We start from the raw sequence: 21,168 nt of genomic DNA on the forward strand, positions 1-21,168 counted from the left end.
CTGAAGTCTTCGGCAAAATCCTTTTTGAAAATTTATAGGAATGGGCAAGCAAGTTGTTATAAAATTATTACCAATTTGAATGACATTGCTTTTGATTTGTGCAATATATTCTTTTTCCATTTTCATAAATTGTCTTTTGCAGTTTTTTGTACATTTTTATGACTTTCTAAAGCTAACACAATCAAGTATAATTTGGCTCCTCATGAATGTTAAGCAAGGAGAGGGTCAAAGTCACATGTTTACTTTTGTAGTGCATGTGTCGTGTTCCCAATGCCCTTTGTATGAATTCAGGATAAACCAGGAACCTTCCATTTTATCACTGCTGTTAAAAGCTTTTTTAAAGGGCCACATGATCAACATAACTGGTATTAGGAATATAGGACCTGGGGAGCTTTAAATAAAGAAATTGAACTTGATACTTGAAAGGGACACAGGGAGCTCTCATTCTCTCTTATGACATCAGTATAAACAAACCTCAGAAATCTTCCTGCCACTTGTATTCCGTAACTGCTGTTGTGAGCTGTTTCTGGAAATGTATAGGAGTGAGGGGGAAATAAAGCTGTTCCTCTCATATGCTTTCTTGGAAAGTATCTAGAAGGGACACAGCAATAAAGCTGCTTCGATTGTATGGATTACCTCTAGCATAAGGGCAGCCACAATAGGGGCTGTAAAGTATTGGAAAATATGTCATGTTTTGTCAGGGGATCCAAAGGATTCTGCTTCAGATAATAGAACCTAGGGTTTGTGGGTGGGAGTTTGGGAGAGTTGATTTCATCTCTGTCTGGGACAGACATAAACAATAGTCGGCACTGACAAGGAGATGAGCTGTCTTGGGTGAGAGTCAAGTTTCCATCATTGGTAGTTGTCTGGGTTCCTAGAAGAGGTGTTTGCATAGAGTAGCTGGTTAGATTCAATTCATTTCAGATGTTTTATGACCCAAAGTTCTTTTTGTAATGAAAACAACTTACTGGTCAGCAAATCCCTTTGGATCTTTTCTGAATGCTTCACATATTTCATCATTTGTTGGCTCCACATAGGTAGGAAATTCTTGTGGCTGGTGTTTTAGGGCAGCCATACAGAGCTTCCGTTCAAGCCCCTCTTTGGTACAGCATTCAGGAGTTCCTGGGTGTACTGGGAATGGAGAGTCACTTTCACAGGACTTGGCAGATAGTGCTGAGGTCTGCAAAGAGAGAAGAAAAAAAGAGAAACTTATACAATATGTGCAACCTTCAGGCTTGTAGTTCTCCATTCAGAATGATATCTTAGCCTATTATTTAAAAATTGTCATCAGTAATCAAGTGTTCAGACAAAAACTCCAGAGATGATTTCAAACCATGAAAAGTTGCACAGGTATAGTTTGAGGGAAGTATAGGGTCGTATTTATGTTAATAAGTGAGTCTCCTCAGAGTAGAATAAAAAGCAGAACCTTCATTAACAAATGGACATATGTTCTACTATAGTCGTTAGAATTTTATCCTTTGGCCCAGTGTTCCTCCATGGGGATTTTAACATCTCTGAGGAGGAGAGGGTCATTTGGAAAAGTTCCACTGATGATTCTGGAAAAGTTCCATTGATGATTCTCCATATGTATTCTGTTGCGGTTACGCCCCTAAAAATGAAGACTTTCCCCTGCCCCCTTCCATTCCTTTATTACATGAACAGACTCTTGACACTTGACTGCTTTAGAGTTCTGTGTTGGTTTATATTTTATCTAATGGTTCTGAAGCATGCTTCTGCATCAGAATTATTTGTAGAGTATGAAAAAGTCAGAAATGCCTGGCTTACACAACCCAGAAATTCTGATTCAGTAGGTCAAAGATAGGACTTGAAAATCTGGTTTTCTCAAAGTTTCAAGATTTGTTCTCAAGTGCAGCATGGGGTTAAGAACCTCTGGGAGCGCTATAATTGCCCCAACATGGCCAAACTGATGCTTGAAGCACCATCAAAGCAATTGTAACAACAGAACATGTTCTTTTTAGAAATAATTTGATACTTAAAATGACAGAAAAGTGTTAGACATCATAGAAAAAAGAATTAGAAATAGTTTTATAGAAAAATTACTTATGTGGGAAAAATAATTTGATATTTTTATAATTATTTTACATGTTGCTCATCTTTTTAAGGTAAAACTTCTAAAGAGCTTTCTTATCAATGAAGAATAGTGATGTGATGAATGAATTTTGTTAACTATCTCTTCATCCTCATCCATACCTACCATATCAGCCTCTCAGAACGTAGGAATCAGGTTCTCTTTAAATCTTATATCTCCTAATATCTCATTTCCTTTTCCTTTCTATTTATTTCCCTGGCAACTTTTCTATTTTTCCTTTTAAAAAGTATTCCCTTTCAAATAAAATTAGAATGTAAAAAAGTATCAACACTTTCCCCCCCACCCCCCCATTTTTCTAAATATCTTGAATGAGCAGGAGGAAGAAAGGTGTCATGCAAAAAAAATGCCGACCTTACCCTTGTTTTCTTAAGCTCCAAGACTATAGAGACAGGTCACAACTTTGGATGCCTTAGCAAATAGATGAAATACAATTTAAAATATGCTGTGATGTTTTGACCGTGGTTGACAGTTTGATGCTTGTTTAGTTTGAGGTGATACAGAGGTGAGGTTGAAGTGACAGTTATTTATGGGCATGGTGGTGGAAGAAAATTATTGTAGAATTCAGAGAAAGTAAATAGCCAGATAAAGCAATCTGTGAGTAAGAATATTCATTGTACAGAATGTGTTCCAATCAGATCTTTGAACACTGTTTCTGCAGGCTAATAGGCCTTAGCAGAGAGACTAATGTGTTTGTGGAGGCCTTTATCAAAATGCCTCTAAATGTAATTTGCGTTGGGCCTGATTACTCTATTAGTAACTTGCTAAAACTACCCAGGTTTCACATTTTTCAATTGTTTATAGTTTGTACTCTGTCATTTCAGAAGTTTAATTTCTGCATATATACTATAGAGAAAGTTAACTTGTAACCAAGTGTATGTATGCAATTCTTGAACCCCCTATCATTTGAGGCCATCATGAAAGTATTCTATGGCATGTGGTACCAGTGCTTACATGATGATAAAGGTATAGGCAGGCTTTTAAGCTGCATAGCATGTACTAAAATTATTTTAAGAGATTCATGAGTTGATATTTGTAAGGTGTAAATTTATAATTATTTTAAAAACTGGCTTTAGAGTAAGATCTAAATTCATATTCTTTAACTACTTCTCACCAACAGTGTATATTTAGTAAGTCCCTAAGTTACTTTTGCCTAGTTTTCTCATTTGGATCATGTAGGAATGAGTAAAATGGACTAACACTGCTAGAATAAACCTGGGAACTAAAGATAGTAGGCTTCATATTCCACCACCAGCTCCAGACTTAGAGTAGGTAAACTTGCTGTCTGAAGTTTCGGTTAAGACATGGCAGAGGGACCTATCATAGCTTCCTTCCCTGGGCCACTGTAGAGAGGGCCAGCCACATAAGCTCACCCTGGTGTCGTAGCAGTCAGGGTCAGCCCCCTCCGCACAACAGTCTTCGGTCAAGGAGACAACTTCTTTCACAAGTTGGCTGACCTGTTCAAATGTACCACTGGAAAATTTTCTGCTATATAGGACTAGTGACCTGAGGAAAATAGTAAGTCGATATACAGTTAGCATTTAAGTTTCTTTTGCACTTTGACACATATTAAAATGAGGTCTGTATATTTGTGTTTTAAATGGAATATTTTATACATTTACTTTTATATTTCAGTAATGAAAAGAATAACACATTTAATTTTTTAAAAAAGTGGGTTTTTTTTTTCTAAGAAAATGTATCTTATAAGCAGTAGAAATTGAACTTGGAAGTTCCATTAAGTCATCCCGATATTATGTGCTTTGAGCACCCCCAAAAGAACCTGTTCTGTTCCTTTTTGCCTCTGTTTGCAGAATCCTAGAAAGTGTTATAAATATATATTTTAATTTCCCTTAGAAAACTATGCTTACCTATTCACTGTAATCACACTCATAAACTTGTGACAAATTCTTAGATCACAGTAACCACAGTTCAACTGGGACCTTTGAATTTCTTCCATTTGCCGGATATCCCTGGCTCCATTGGCCTAGGACTCTGTCCTTTGTTTTCTCAGAGATCATTTCAACCCTCCTTCAGTTTTGTTCTAGACCAAGCCACCAGGGTGAACTGAATGCATACTGCACACTTACAGAGATCTGAAGTCATCTTTTCCCAGACTAGCCAGTTCCTGGCAGACTTTATCCTTTTCATAATCTCGGCCTAGGACCAGAAATAGAAAATTTGTATCTTTTCTCTTTTAATGAATATTAAATTAAACATACATGCGTAAAGTGATAATCCACATGGTTTATAGTAAAGTAGCATTTTCTCAAGCAGTTTCATTTTTGGAGCGACTTTCTAGCTGTTTTCTCAACATAGGCCACCATTTTATGGCATGCTGTTATATTTTAATAGACAGCAGGAAGTAAAAGAAACTAATGTTAAGCAGATAATTCAAATGGTAAGTGTCAACTAGTGAGTCAGAATTTATTAACATGAAAATTATTCTCTCAGATTCCATCTTTATAGCAATGCTAAAATGGGACTGCTCCCTCTTCCTCTCTCTCTCCCCCTCCCTTCTTCCCTCACTCCATTATCCCCATCCCTTCTTTCCCATCTTTATGTTGTTGTCTCAGTTTCACTGAAGGCTTCAAAGGTGCTGCAGTCTGGCTGGGCAAAATAACCCGGGGGGGGGGGGTGTGTGATAAGCAACTTGTGAAGGTTGATACAACGGGAGCCGCTTTATTGTAGGACAGCAGAGGTATTTATACATAACTGAATACACAGCTTGACTCAATTTAGCATCATCCAGTTACAGCAATCAGTCATTAAGGAATCCTCATCATCTTAATAATTATACACAGCTTAACTTAATTGACATAATCTAGACACAGCAGTCAGTCATTAAGGAATCTCCATCATCTTAATGGCTCGCTGGCGTTACTTCTCAAACCACTCCTCCTGGCAAAGTGCCAGGCACCATCTTGACTTGTCTGTGGCCCTCAACACAAAGGAAGAAACAACAAAAAAATAAATGCAGAAAGTTCTTAAATTCTAAAGTGAAGGGACAGCCCCACTAATGCAGGACTTTAAAGGAGGTGTGTGAGAGTGAGCATGGCCACACTGGGTCTATTACCATCTCCAGGGTCTCTAAGGGAATGCTAAGAATTCCTCTGGTAATAAGATGGAAATTAGGCAAAATACTTTTTGGAGAAAGTCATCAGTGTGGTAAGTCTGCAGAGTATGTCCACTTGTGTCAAGTGTAAAGAGGGACTTCAAGGAAACTGCTCAGATACCATGTTAGGTGACCCTTGAAGTTTGGACTACAGTGGACCCGTGTCTAATTAAGGCCAGATAAATCTAAAGGGTGAGAGCTGGTTGGGAAACCTGAGGAACAAAGGAGAGGGCCCTGGATGGAAAGTAGATCTGATGTAAACCAAGCAAGCGAGCAAGATGGCCTGGAGTCATCTTAAATATTACCGCCCCTCCAAATGCTACCTGGAGGGCAGCAGGCTTCCACCACTGAGGCACCTCTGTACAGAAGCAGATGACTTGAAAATCAGGGCCCAAGAGGAAATCTTAAGATGCCAGCTGGGTGTGACACATCTCCAGGTGTGAAGGGAGAGAGTTTGCCTAAGAGAACACATCAGCATCATACCTGTCCATACCCAGAGGGAAGGTCAGTCATTCCCCAGCTGCCCACTGAGTCACTTTCCCAGCTTTTGCCTCTCCTGATAACTTCTCCCTCCCCTGTGTTAGCCCTAGAGGAGCTAGGAGCAACCTAGAGAGTAGGCAGAAGGAGAAGAGGGGATTAGGCAGAGAAAAAGAGATTCAAAAGTCCACTTCTACCATTTCTACCACAAGACTGGAACTGGCAATGAGGCGGTTACTTCCTGAAGTAAAACTGAAGGACCTTTTTGTTAGTGGGAATGATCAGAAAACTCATGACACCTGGTCTTTAGTCCATTCAAGATGACCGTCTTATTACCAGGGAGTAACATTCCCACAGTGGGAAATGATGAGTTCTTTACTGATCATGAGACCTGCTTGTTCAATATGCCTACCTCATGTCATAGGGCAGCCACACGGAAGTCAGTATTCTCCTTTCCTAATCCATCATTCATACAATTACATTCCCAACACCCTTTGATGCAGCATCTTTTGAAAAATTTTAAGTATATGAATGGCCTGTCTCTAAGTGTCTTTAACTTTTAGTCTTTATCCTCTTGGCTTAAACATCGGGAAAGTCATCTCAGAGATTATACTGGTAACCACTATCATTTATTTTATCCCCAAGATGTCCTTGCTTGTCTAACAATTATAGTTCTGGGAATTCTGAATATTCCTGGGTAGAAATTTTTGTTTTGTGGTTGGGAGTGTAGATGGTGATGATTGGGTACAAACTAGGAGATTTTGTTTGTGTTTGTTGTGGTAAAAGATTGGAATTAGTAGATTTATGATAAAACCTGTTGACTCCATATTTCTCAGATTGACAACCCAGAATATATTTTTGGGTGAGAAAAGTCAGGATTGATAAACAAATACATTCTTCAGCTGCATTTTTTGAATTCAATATTTACTGTAAAAACAGAAACAATCCAAATTAAGGACCACAATGAGTTGATGCCCAAGATGATCATAAATGCACATTGGCAAACCAGACACCAGACAGGGCACAAAGGCGGCAAGACAGCTCTTTCTTCACAGCCCTTGACCACCCCCAGGAGGTACAGTGTTCCACATGTTCTAGAGAAAGAAAGCAAAACTCCTAAGCTGACAGCGAGGCCTGAAAGCAGCAGTTCTGAAAACTGATTTCTTGTAATCCAAATCGTTGTCCTTGTGGCAAGGCTTTGTGACCCATTTTTTTATGAACAGTACTGTTACTTTGTTCTGTGTATTTGTAAGACTAAGTACAGTTAGACTTGTCACCTGCTTTTACTTAATTTTAATGACCAACTTCTTCAGTGATCTTGACTGACATAGAAGAGCTCCTGAAATTTTTACATGTTCAAAAACTTGGAATAAGCTGTCTGCTCAAAAACATCTTTTAAAAAACCAGCTAGGAGACTAAAGGGGGAAAAAGACAGAGGCCTTACACATTCTGCAGTGGGGTAAGGGAGAAATCAGAGATTAGCAATCATTCTCCTGGAAGAAATACAAAGAATAGTCCCTGAAGTCCGTTTGGGGAAGAAAAATAATCCTCCAAACCAAAAAACAACCACCTAAATGTCCATTTACTGAATAGACACACAAATGTGTTTCCTAGTTCTTTCCACTGCCAAGCTGGGGGTGGGGATGAGAGGTGTGAAGGACACTATTCCATAATTCTGTCATAAGCAGGTTTGGGGGACCTCACACCTGTCCCGAGTGTAGTCCTTGCTACCTCATCCTGTGTCATGGGGTGGAGGTGTTGGGAGAGGCTGAGCAGGGGTGGCCTGGAGAGGTTCTCCTTTCAGAGCTAGAAGGCCATTCCAACACTCTCAAGTCAGCCATTGGAGACAGACTTCGGATCAGGAGGAGGTTTGGCTCTGGATCCTGCCACACTGATACTGGTCAGGCGCATTCTCCTCTTTCCTGTCCAACTTGAATTTCTCAGGCTCCTGTAAAACCTTGATCATGAAGTCCTGGAATTCTGTTTGTAAGACACAGCTAATTGAGTTCTACCATTTTAGAGCTTCAGGACGTTGGTAACATCAGCTGCTGAGACAAAGTACAGAGGCACGGAGAACTTCCTGGCAAAATTGAAGCTTTATAGGGTCACATGTATGTCTATATCAGTTTTGCTGGTTATACAATGCATGGAATCTCTGGCCTGAACTCCTCAAGCTCTGTCTACCAGAAGTTCAGGTTTTTATAGGTGACTTCACTCTGCATATTGAACACGATGATGCAGGCATGGGCCTTGTGGTAGTAGAAGGTGTGCATGCCTTGGAACTGTTCTTGGCAAAAAGTCTATGAAGATGATCTTGCAGTCCAAAGTGGCCCTGTGTTTAGGCAGGGTCAGGGCTTATGTGGACAGCTGCTGTAGTTGAAATCCATTCATGAGGAATCTCTCCATGAGTTTAGACTTGCCCACTGCATTGGGCCCCAGGCAGATGATCTTCAGGTTGTCATCAGCATGGAATTTCTCTTGGTTAAGCTCATAGGATTTGGTTCTGTCCCCTGACATTGACTTTTAGTTGTAGAGAGGCTTGGCCACATGGTCTTGTCGCTGTGGTCCAGTGCGAGGGCTAGAGACACTAGGGAGGCTACCGCACTCTGGCCCCACAGCCCCTCTGCCCCACTGGCCCATACTGCACTCGGCTTCCTGCTGGGTCACATTCCTGCAGTGGCTAAGCAGCATTTTATAATTAGTGACCAACTGCAATGAATACCATCAAAATCCCAAGGGGGGATCTCACAAAAAAATAGAAGGAAGACTAACAGTGTAGAAGAAATAGATGGAGAGGGAGTAAGAGATCAGGGAATGGGAAAGTACTGGGGAATTAAATCTACCAAATTAGGCTATGTTCATGTAGGAGTATACCACAATGAGTCATGTATTACACTAATTCACAATAGTGCTGGGGAAGAGTTCAGTAGAGAAGAGTAGGTGGATCAGTGAGGGATGAGAGAAAGGGAAGGTACTGGGGAATAAGTTTGACTAAATTATGTTATGTGTATGCACAAATATGACATAAAGAATCCCAGAATTATATACAATTATAAAGCATCAATAATTTTTTTAATTTTAAAAATGAAATAAACACAATAACAGGTTCTTAGAATAATGATTTTAGTCTTTCCTAAGTGCTATGGCTATGCTATTATTGTTTCGGAGAACTTTAAGTTCTGCAGTTTTGGGGAATTTAGCACATATTAAAAAATATTCCATGCAAGATAGAAAAGACCCACATGTTCAAATCTGACATTATTCTGGAAACTAGGACAAGGCAATAGGATTGATAGAGATAATGGTCCATAGAATCCAAAGGCCACTTAAAACCAACCCCTGTTTGTCTGAGAACATTAGCATCTAGTACTCTAAAAAAAATTAATGGATAAGTTTAGAAGATTGGATATTGTAATGAATTCAAAAGGTCAAAGTAAGGCGGACATTTTTTATTAATCATTGATGGTATTCTAAAAGGCCAAAGATTAGAACATAGAAATAATATAGGTTAGAACTACCCTTGTTTAATAAAGAGCTGTACTTTAGAATGTCAGGAGAGCCATTTTATGTTGTTATTAAACTAGAGATAGGAAAAATAGCCGGCAGTTGCAGAGCAACAGCTTTTAGGTCAATGTAAGAAAACTTTGTTACAAATATGACTAATAACTAGCTGAAATGATAGCAACATTTTGAAGAAGAAAGTTTGTCACTGGATTTATTAAAAGCTTTCAATCCCCCCACAAAAATTAATTTAAATAACTAGATAAAATAAAGTTAAAAGCCAGCCTTAGCAGATTAGCAAGGCACTCAGCAACTAAGTGAGACCTTGTCTCTAAATAAAATATAAGAAAGGGCTAAGGGCTGGGATGTGGCTTATGGTTAAGTACCCCTGGGTTCAATCCCCAGTACCACAAAAAAAAAAAAAGATGATGATTCTTGAATTTAATACAAGATTGTATCCTCATGATCCTTAAGATCATTTCCCAGGGATTATATATCAGTACTTATGAATTTCCCCCAAAAGTTTATAGTGTTTTAAGCTATAAAATATGGTTCTAATGGAATTTTTTCTTTTAATGCATATGAGATTACTGCTTAATAAACTCTCCCTATAAAACTGAAGAGACTATTTTTGTGGCTATTTGTATTGGGACAATTCAATTACATTCAAAGTGAACCCCTGCATTCAAATGGGTTATTGCCAATGAACACTTTGAAAAATATTTTATTTTTAGCCTTCTGATTTCAGATTTCTCATTTCTCCTGAAGTTTTTTTTTTTTGTATCATATGTATGATATTAGAATGCAATGTGCCTGAGAAAGGAGTATAAATGAGCACTATAGATTATCCCATTAAGTAGTTTTAATTAAATCATCTGCTTGTTTGCATACAAGTGCTTTAGAATTCATATCCATATGCACAGCTTTAGTTAGAATGCATATTGATGGGAGAAAAGTGGGAAATCAGATGGACTGCAGAAAGCTTAAAGTGGTTTGAGAACCATTTTTGCTGAACATTCAGCCTTGGACATGAGAGGAAGCAAGGGAGGAAGGCTCAAAAAGGAGGCCCTGAGAAAGTTCAGAATCCAAATATAAGGATAAACTGCTCTTATAAAAAATGGCTCATAAAATAAGCTATTGAATCTTGATATTTCAGATGAACTATCCCTCAAACATATTTCTGATAAAAATTCCTTTTATTCATTTATCCAAAGAGAAGATATCTTGCTTACAAGGCTAGGGAAATATGTTAATCATTCTCTCATTTTGCAAAAAAAAAAAAAAAGAAAAGAAAAGAAAAAAAAACCAACAACAAAACAAAAACAAAGCAACATCAACAAAACCCAGCAAATAAATACTGAACTTAATTTGTAATGTGAGTATTGCGTATTGACTCCCCACAGCAATTGAATACTGCTTAGTAAATGTTTTCTACACTAGTTACCTCACTCTGATTCATATAGTTAAAATATGTCTCAAATGAATTGTAAATGACATACTCTGTCCTTTACAATTTAGTCATAAAGAAAATGATTTGGATCTTGATATGGTGCCAATAAATATCGGCATGATCTTAGTGACTCTTATGAAATCATTTTTACCATGACTCAGTATTTAATTAAATGTTTACAAATTTCATTAACACAGTTTTACTTTTTGTAACATCATAACAATTTTTATCTGTATTGTGAAATATTCTGGTAAGTCATATCTAATTCTGAACTTTTGAAAACAAATTTGATTTACTCTGGGGAAATATTTATTGCTTCATGCACTTTACCTTTCCCAACAAATCAGACAGCATTCACCCATATGTGCAATAGATGATTTTTGAGGACTTGCTCTGAGCCAGGTGTTGGGTTCACTATTGAATCTGCATATATAATGGAGACCAAGAGAGACATACTTCTGCCCTTATGGAACTTTTATCCTAAAGATGTGGTACCAGAAGAAAAAAAAAAAAGGTATCTTGGGTGCTTTCACTCTTTTTTTGGGGGGGGTGGTGGTAACCAGGGATTGAACTCAGGGGCACTCAACCACTGAGCCACATCCCTAGCCCTATTTTTTATATTTTTATTTAGAGACAGGGTCTCACTGAGTTGCTCAGCACCTCGCTTTTGCTGAGGCTAGCTTTGAACTTGTGATCCTCCTGCCTCAGCCTCCCAAACTGCTGGGATTACAGGTTATGTGCCACCATGCCCCGCATTCACTATTATAATCTTTCACTAATACCTAATCTGGTCTTCTAGGAAAGCCTTTTGTATATCAGGTGCAATAAATGGATCCTAAATAACATTGACTTGAGTTGATGCTTATACAGGATGCTAGAAACAGATATGTTTTGGATATGAGGTGTCCCCCCAAAGCTCCTGTGTTAATCCAGGAATGTTCAGAGATGAAATGATTAGATTGTGAGAGCCATAACCCGATCAGTCTATCCTAGTTTGAATTGACTTACTAGGCAATAATTATAGGAAGGTGGAATGTTGCTAGAGGAGGTAGCTCAGTGGGGCGTATCCTGGAAGGGTGCATCTTCCCTGTGCCCTTTTTTCCTTTTCAGCTCTGCTTCCAGACCCCACAAATGGAGAAGCTTCCTTTTGCCATGTTCTTCTGCCATGAGTTTCTGCCTCACCTTGGGCCCAGAGCAATGGATTCTGCAAACCATAGGCTAAGCCTCTGAAACCACGAACGAATTTAACCTTTCACTCTTCTAAGTTGTTTTTGTCCAGTATTTTGGTCACAAGAATGCAAAGCTGACTAATATATTGTTACAAGTTGCTATTTTCCTTTTGTGTTCTGGAGAATCACAGGATTTTGAAGTTCTGTTATGTATTCTATGTTTTTGCAATTTCATTTTTTTGGCATTTCTATTCTGCATTGACATGCTCATCTCTTTTAGAAAAGGTAGGTACATATGTTAGTATGTACATATGTTATTTTAAAGAATATTTACCTATTAAGAATATAGCTTGCACTGTTATTCAAACTAATCAGGCTAGATACTGGTGATTTCAGAGTAATAATTTTACTTGACAAATTAAACATTGGTCTGGTTTAAAATCTTCCCTGGTTATTGGAGACTGATATATCACTAGAAATATTGTCAATGAAGAATAGGGAATTGAATTAACACTTTTTATTACAATTTTCAGTTTTTAAATCTCCATTGACATTTTTATGTTGAGCATCGATTTGAGGTTTCATATTAATACTGATGGCTGCAAGCAGGTGTGCAGGTTTTTGAGTTTGACTCAGTGGAAAGAAATTCAATCTTTTAAGATTAAATTTAAATTTTTCCTCTTTTTAAAATTTATATATGACAGTGGAATGCATTACAAATCTTATTACACATATAGACCACAGTTTTTAATACCTCTGGATGAATACAAAGTATATTCACACAAGAATTTAGCCAAAGATGAGCAAAAAAACAAAAAAAAGGTTTAAAAGAATGCTTCTTAATTCTAGATAGGGAAAAGGGATGGGAAGGGAAGGGAGGGGGCATAGGGTAGAAATGATGGTGGAATGAGATGGACATCATTATCCAAAGAACATGTATGAAGACACAAATAGTGTGAATATACTTTGTATACAACCAGAGATATGAAAAATTGTGCTTTATATGTGTAATATGAATTGTAATGCATTCTGCTGTCATATATAACAAATTAAAATTTAAAAATTTAAAAAAAAGATTAAATTTAAGACCTACATAACATTTATAGATTCACTAATCTAGAGGAAATTAAATTACCTCTTAGGATTATATCAGTGGAAAAAACTGAACTTCATTTTAGATTTTGAAAATTTGAAAACAGTAGGAGACTTAAGGTCAAGTTAGTGACCCCCAAACTACAGCTGCAACAGAAGCAGCCTCACAGACTCATTCAAACTAACATCCTTGGGTTTGTACCAAGTAGTATCCTGCCTTTTAGATACTCATTAAAGTCCCAAACGAAGCATTTTTTTTTCATATATGTGTCTTAACTCTCCTTCTCTTCATCAATTATGTAACCTCATCTACAATTTCTTTTGCAGGAGTACAGATAGGAGAGGAATTTTCTCTCTTGCATTGGGATGGGTGAACGCAATCTCTGCTGCATCTTGACTTGGAAACTTAAAATGCATTGCTGTACTTAGGTTGTAAAGCAGCACTTTTTGGGTATCTCTTATCTGAGACCAGATGTGTTTTAGATTTCAAGGTATTTTAAATTTTAGAATATTTATACAGACTTTGCCATTTGAGTATCCCTAATCTGTAAATATGAAATCTAAAATGCTCAGATTTTTGGATTAGGAATGCTTAGTCCTTATAAGGGTAAATAATAATATAATTACAGTTAACATTTGAGCACCAATAATTTGGTGAGTACCAGTCTACATATTTGACACACATTTTCCTTTAATCCTGAGAAAAACAGTTCTAAGATTGTCGTTATCACAGTTCACCTCCAATGTACAGCACAGCAAAAATTGGGTTCAGTATTAAACCTGCGTATATAATGGAGACCAGGAGAGACATATCTCTGCCTTTATGGAACTTTAATCCTGAAGTTGTGGTACCAAAAAAAAAAAAAAAAAAAAAGGTATCTTGGGTGATTTCACTCTTTTTTTGTATGTGTGGGAGGTACTGGGAATTGAACTCAGGGGTATTCAACCACTGAGCACTTAATCTTTGTGTACAATTAATTTTATGAAAAAATGTGTTTTAACTTTTAAATAATCAACATTAACTTTTTGAACATGTTTTGTCTATGAGTTAGAGAATTACTCTATTGGAATTTCTCACTATTCTATTCATGGTGTTGAAGAGTCATTATTCATGCTTTTCTGAACTTTTAATTTATGACTACCAGTACTGGGAAAGTTGATGGTTACTCTTTATTACCACCCCACCTCACTAAAAGAAAAAAAAAAAGATTTGGTATAGGGAAAGGCAAGTGGTTTGACTGAAAGTCTCAGTCAAGTTCTTGGGTCTCAGTAGAGACAGGGACATGAAGTAATACTTGCTAGGCATTTGCTGATAGATCTTGTAAAGAAAGTCAATACTAATTATGTTTCCCTTAAACAAAACTTTTTATTTTTTATTCAAGTTTGTTCTGGTAAAAGGTCATATTTAATTTAGAGGTTCTTGATGCCTGGTACAGTTTTAGACACAACGTGTAGTTTTTTAAAAGCCTATATCAAAGATGTATTATAAAATCTTAAGAAGTTGTCATTCAATAAGGGAGGACAAAGTTGTATTTCTATATTGTACTCCTGTGATGAGGTGATATAAACAGGAATTGGCGGTGATTCTGTTTTCATGGTTAGCCATACACTATCTAGCTCAATTAAAACTTCAGAAAAGATCAATTCAAAATGAATTAAAGAGTTAAATGTAAGGCCTGAAACTGCTTAACTTATAAAAGAAAGAGCAAGGGAAAATTATACAACACTGTATAGGCAATGATTATTTTGATGTGACTTCAAAGGCACAGGCAACAAAAGCATAAAACAGACAATTACATTATATTAAAAATCTTCTGTACAGCAAATGGAAAGAAAGCAACAACCTATAGTGTGGGAGAAAATGTTTGCAAACTGCTGAGAGCCATTGCCAAGTAGGAATGACACATCGAAATTTCCTTGCCAGCGTACCCCATGTTGCTTAGAGGAAGGACTCGTGGAAATGGACTTGCCTTGGACATTTGCTATGACATTGCATGTATGTTTGAGAAAGGTGACACTGCTCAAGGACCAGGGTGGATCCGGGTTTAGGGAGGATCCTACTGGATTAGGGCGGATCAGGTTTTAGGGAGTATCCCACTCCTTGGGTTTAGGGCAGTTCCAGGTTTAAGGTGTACCCTGCCGGGAATAGGGCATATCCTGCTGCCTCAGGCACGCCTGATCCTTGAGTTCCCGTTGAGTTCTCGTGGGATTGAAAAAGTATTTGGGATTCAAAGCCTGGTGGAGTACGTGGAATTTGGATAGAACTTGGATTTCCCCAGAACGTGTTTGTAGAGGGCCAGTGAGAGTTCGGGAATAAAGAGTTGCTGTTTGAATCTACAAGGCTGTGAGTGGCTCGTGATTCTGTGCCCAGCCAGAATGCGGCAGCAAACCATACATCTGATAAGGGGTTAATAATCCCAATATAATCTGGGTGCTGTGGGGTAAACCTGTAATCCCAGTGGCTCAGGAGGCTGAGGCAGGATGATCATGAGTTCAAAACCAGCCTCAGCAACATAGTGAGGCCTAAGCAACTCAGTGAGACCCTGTCTCTAAATAAAATACAAAAAATGGCTGGGGATGTGGCTCTGTGTTGAAGTGCCTTTGGGTTCAATCTCCAGTACCAAAACAACCAAAAAAATCCTAAATAAGTAAGAAACTCAATAAAACACACACACACACACACACACACACACACACACACACCCCAAATTAAAAAATGGGCAAATGACTTGAATAAATACTTCTCAAAAGAATAGGTATATTTGGCTAATAGACATAAGAAAAATGTACTCAATACCACTAATCATCAGGGAAATGCAAACGAAAACTACAATGAGATATCACCTTTATTTGTTTGAATGGCTATTATCAAAAATATGAAGGAGAAGTGTTTGGGAAAATACGGAGAAAAGGGAACCCTGGTAATTTGTTGGTGAGAATGTAAATTAGAACAGCTATTATGGAAAATAGTATGGAGGTTTCTCAAAAAATAAAAATAAAAAAAAAGAACTGGGCTGGGGATATGGCTCAAGCAGTACCTTGCTCGCCTGGCATGCATGTGGGTTTCATCCTCAGCACCACATAAAAAAAAAAATAAATAAAGATGTTGTGTCCACCGAAAACTAAAATATAAATATTAAAAAATTCTATTCTCTCTCTCTCTTAAAAAAGATAAATAAAAATTAAAAATTAAAAAAATAGAACTGTCATATGATCCAGGAAGAAGAATAACATTAAACAGGGATGATAGGCGGGAGGGAAAGTGAGAGTTAAGGGAAATTGCATGGAACTGGAAGGTGAGCCTCAGGGTTATACACAATTACATATAAGAGGAAAGGAGGAGTAGGAGAGAAATTATATAAGTGGAAGAAACGATTTATAGTAGAGGGGATGGAGAGAGAGAAGGGGAGGGGAGGGGAGGGGAGGGGTGAGGGGACAGTGGAGAATGGGATAGACAGCAGAATACATCAGTCACTAGAAAGGCAATTTGTAAATCAATGGAAATGTAACTGATGTGACACAGCAATCTGTATACGGGGTAAAAATGGGAGTTCATAACCCACTTGAATCAATCTGTGAAATATGGTATAATAAGAACTATGTAATGTTTTGAACAACCAACAATAAAATAATTTAAAAAAAAAAGAAATTGGCATCAATATATTGAAAGGATTTCTGTATTCCCACGTTCACTGTAGTATTATTCACAGAAGCTAAGATATGAAAATAACCTCAGCATCCACAATGGATGAATGGATAAAGAAAATGTATTAAGCATATACAATGGAATACTGTTCAGCTCTCTGAATGAAGGTAATTCTGGCATTTACAATAATGTAGATGATCCTGGAAGACATTGTGCTAAACAGACAATTACAGTAAGCCAGGAACAGAAAGAAAAATGCATGATCTTATATGTGGAATCTAAAAAAACTAAGGTCAAAGAAGAGTAGAATGATGGTTACTAGTGGACAGTAACTACTGTAGGATGGTTGGGGCAGCAGGAAGGAATGGAAAATTATTGGTCAAAAGGTGCAAAGTTTCAGTTAGATAAGAGGAATAAGTTTTGAGATCTTTTGGGAAGTAGGGTACCTATACTCAACAATGTATTATGTTTAAAAATAACAGAGTAAATTGCAAATGTCTCAGCACAAAAAGTGATAAGCAAGTGAGATGATGCATGTATTCATTGCCTTGATGTAATTTTTCTACATTGTGTATATGCACATGCCTAAAAAATCCCATTTTAGCTGGGTGGGGTGGTACACACCTGTGATCCCAGTGACTCAGGATGCTGAGGCAGAAGAATCACAAGTTCAAAGCCAATTTCAGTAACTTAGTGAGGGCCTAAGGAATTTAGTGAGACCCAGTCTCACAATAAAAAATAAAAAGGGCTAGGAATGTGGCTCAGTAGTTAAGCACTCCTGGGTTCAATTTTTGGTACTAAACAAACAAACAAAGTCACATTATGCTCCATTAATTGATTTATCAATTAAAAATAACTTTAAAAAAATCTTTAGAAAATAATGTACACAAATAATTTTCTTTCACTGTTTCCTATTAATTTATGTGTAGCTAAATAGTTGTTAAAGTTATACCTATATACCCTGAAAATAAATTATGCAATCTAGTGGCAAGGAGTCATTTATATTTCTATTATCATGCCTGATTTTTGTCAAGCAGAACCTCTGAACCATTTAAATGTCTTTTAATTGCAGCAGACTAAACATGGCATGATAGGGTTTAGGTAGACATTCCTTTAAAGATTAATAATCATTCTTCTTATAATTACAAAAACTAGATTTGTGAATTTTTTTACCTTATTTTAATTTTTCTTGTGGGGTATGGTGTTGATACATATATACATTGTACAATGTTTAAATCAAATTAAACATATCCATCTCCTCCAACATTTATCATTTCTTTATGGTAAAAACTCAAAAAATTTTAAAAAGGCCTAAACAATTATATAGCAATTATCTAGTATATTAAAGTACCAGCAAGATTTGTATTTCCTGAATGGGATACAATTTTCTAAGTTTCTTACTAAATCCCATTGAGAAACTGGGAGTTCATTATCAGCCATGTGTAAAAACTGTAATTTAAATGGGACATTTCATAAGTATTAAGCATTCAATGATATTTTGTACTAAGCTTTGTGATTTAGATTGTATTAAGTGTTCAGTAGCACTCCATTTATCTTAGTAAGGTTAAATAGAGGCTTTTGGATACATAAATTAATAATGACCTTTTGGCAGTATCATTTAGGTAGAAAATGCCAGTTTCCCCAAGATATGTACTAGGTAGTATATTTCAATTTTCACTAGGATGTAATAATTAAGCCATATGGGCTATGAGAAATTCAAAGGAACACCCATGAGATATCAGCTCTCTAGAATAGTAACAGGCAGAGAAAAACTGCAATAAAACTAATCTCACCCTATAAGGCTGCTTGGAACCCAGGAGTCTGCTGAACCTCTTTATCTGTCCACTTTGTAACTTCCTGCTAGGAAAGAGTACACATAACTTCCAGGTACATCACTGACATTGTCTTTGGGTCAACTCAGAGAACTGGTGAGTAGAACTTCTCCTAAATACTATGCATTTGTTACTTACAAATGTATTTTATGTGTCTCAGAATATTATCTGACTTGGTAAGACTGAAGTTCAGATAGTTAAGGGATCTTAGTTGAGTTTTTGAGTATCCATTTCATCTGGGACTAGGACTGCTGAGAATGTCAAAATAGAGATTGCAGAATGTTCTGTAAATACCCAAAGAACTTGTAATTCTGATATAAAGCCTATGCACACATTCTGAGTCAGCAGTCCAAGATGGTAACTCACATCCCAGGTTTAGTCTTTATGTGTATTTCCAAGACTTGGCCCATTACTGGACCATTGTCTTCATACATTCTGATCTGAACCAGCCTCAGCAGAATTTTTCAGGCTCAAATCTTCCCCAGGGAAATCTGGGGCAAAGGAAGAAGTCTTCAGAGTTCCTTGGAAATTACCCACACAATTTATTTTACCTTCTTATATTCTGTTTTATCACCTACGTACTTATAACTTACTTAAGGATCTGTAGATGAATATGACAAAATTCAAAATAATTTGTATGAAAGTCACAACATCAAGGAAAAGTGAGCATAAGAATCAAATAGAGATTATACATATTACAGGTAAAAAATGACAATTTCTGGTGAAACACCTTTTATTCCACTGGTTAAATAAATTACTAAAATGAATATGAACGTATGACTTGGGTGAGGCTATTAACTGACAGCCTAAATGAAATTTTTATTTTACAAAGCAGGATGAATTCAAATTTTCTTATAAACATTAAAATCTAGCAAGAAAAGTAAGTTGAAACTGATATGGAAGTTTGCCAAGCTGTGAAATTCAAGAAGTTGTATACATCACACAATCTATGTTTGCATCATTAACAAAATATTTTAAAGATTTCCTGAAAATGAAAACACTATTGGGAGAACAATTTCAATTAAAAACATTTCAATTATCTTATTTATGGTCCTCTTTCATAGTCAGAAAATTCTTATGTGGGAGGTATTTGAAAAATAGTAATGCATTTTCAAATACTTCATGTATATGATTCTTTGAGGAGGATCAAAGAAATCTCTTAGCTGACTTTATGCATTATTGACATAGTATATTATGCTGTCAATAGGGATCAATATTTGAGGTCTGAAATGCCTAGTCATGAATCTGTCTCCACTTGCATTATCTTTTAACAGTTAACACATTTCTAATTTCAAACCATTCTCTTCAGATCTTATTTATCAAAAAAAAAAAATAAAGGGATAGTTAATAAATTATATAGTTTCATTTTCTTTTCTTTCATGACTCTTATTTTTTTCTTTTTTTGCTATTCCAACTCAATAGTATATGCATAGTTGAACTCGAATTAATCCCTTGTTAATTGGTTCTTTTCTCCCCCAACACATTCACCAATTCTTCTGTTTCTCACTCACCTTTTGTATAATTTTTAAAGGGGTAATAGAGAATTTAACTCATAATACTTATTAATCACAAGAGAAATTTTACCTCTTTCAAGAGCATGTCCAAATGCTACAGCAAGCAGGAAAACCAAGACTCTCTTCATTTTCCCACCTGGGAATCCTGCAGCACCTCCTGTCCCTGGTAGGCTTCTATGTAAAAGACAATAGCCAAAAGTTACCTGTTCCCTTTACTAAGACCTCTGACTATGAGCTAATCAATTATTAATCTCTAAACAGAAGCAAGGGACAGTTATCCTTGGCCCAAAAGAGGTAAAATTATCATCAATCAAGGCAAATAGACACTCTGGGCATAATGTAGTGGAAAATCTGGGAGATTTTAATCATTAACTTGTCCAAATTCAAAAGAGCCAAGGTATATAGATTATTTTCCACGGTTGTTTTTCACTAGAATTGGTTTACAGTATTAGTAAGGGACACATTTTCTCCCTCTTCATAGTGCTATTTATCTTCTTTGTGCATTTCCACCTTTCTCATGTATTAATGGAAAATTGGAGGTGTGATTTCTATTTCACTCTATTTAAATCTACTATAAATAATCATTGCCTTCAAATACCACAGTTCTAAAGTTGTAAATAAAAATGGAAAGAAAGAATGAGAAGACAATTTAGTACAATTCCTTAAATCCCTAATTTCAATGCTGTAAAACAATTTTGAAATGATGGTATAGCACTTTATATGTTAATTACACACTTTTTGAAGCACTGGTGTACATACTAAGTGAGGAAAATAACTAAAGAGGTTAAGTGACTTGTCCCAATTCAATGAGTTAGTAGATTTCCTCTAGATAGTTCTTTCTAACATTCCACAACTGATATGTTTTATGATAATATAACTTAGGAGTTCATAGTGGTATTAGAGGTCATGGAATCCAATAATTTTATTTCATAGAAGAGAGAATTGACTCCCAGGAAAATTTTGTGACTGGTCCAGAGAGGCACAGATAGTGATCATTTATGGGAATTGGGTCAACCCCTAGTCCTCTTGTCAGGAAGGGCTTAGGTTCAGGTTAGATACACAGGTTTTTGGAACCAAATCTTTACCCAGATCTTATTGCTATTTAATCTTGGGAAATTTATTTTACCTCCCTAAGCCTTATTCTCCTTATATGCATTGTGGTGATTCATAGTATCCTTTATCACATGATTGCTTGAGATTAGGATAATCCTTGTGCAGAATTTTCCATAATATCTAACTTATGGTAATGTGCATTAATCTTACCTATT

General features: G+C 36.6%; 1 protein-coding gene and 1 pseudogene across 2 annotated transcripts in view; both read right to left on the reverse strand.

Moving 5' to 3' along the window:
* The window catches only part of GC (GC vitamin D binding protein), a gene marked incomplete at both ends in the record, with an annotated part of 38,778 nt that extends 18,750 nt beyond the window's left edge, over nucleotides 1-20,028 (reverse strand). The window contains 4 exons of the mRNA XM_081304779.1: nucleotides 969-1,180; nucleotides 3,481-3,613; nucleotides 4,195-4,264; nucleotides 19,971-20,028. Of these exons, the coding sequence (XP_081160905.1) occupies nucleotides 969-1,180; nucleotides 3,481-3,613; nucleotides 4,195-4,264; nucleotides 19,971-20,028 (473 nt within the window). The remainder of the gene's footprint in view (nucleotides 1-968; nucleotides 1,181-3,480; nucleotides 3,614-4,194; nucleotides 4,265-19,970) is intronic.
* Nucleotides 7,555-8,213, reverse strand: LOC308654256 (rab-like protein 2A; annotated as a pseudogene). The gene has a single exon. The product of its transcript is annotated as a rab-like protein 2A (transcript).
* Nucleotides 20,029-21,168: the final 1,140 nt, after the last annotated feature.

The sequence above is a fragment of the Spermophilus citellus genome (genome assembly GCF_964194105.1).
Source record: "Spermophilus citellus genome assembly, chromosome: 8".
Classification (NCBI taxonomy): domain Eukaryota; kingdom Metazoa; phylum Chordata; class Mammalia; order Rodentia; family Sciuridae; genus Spermophilus; species Spermophilus citellus.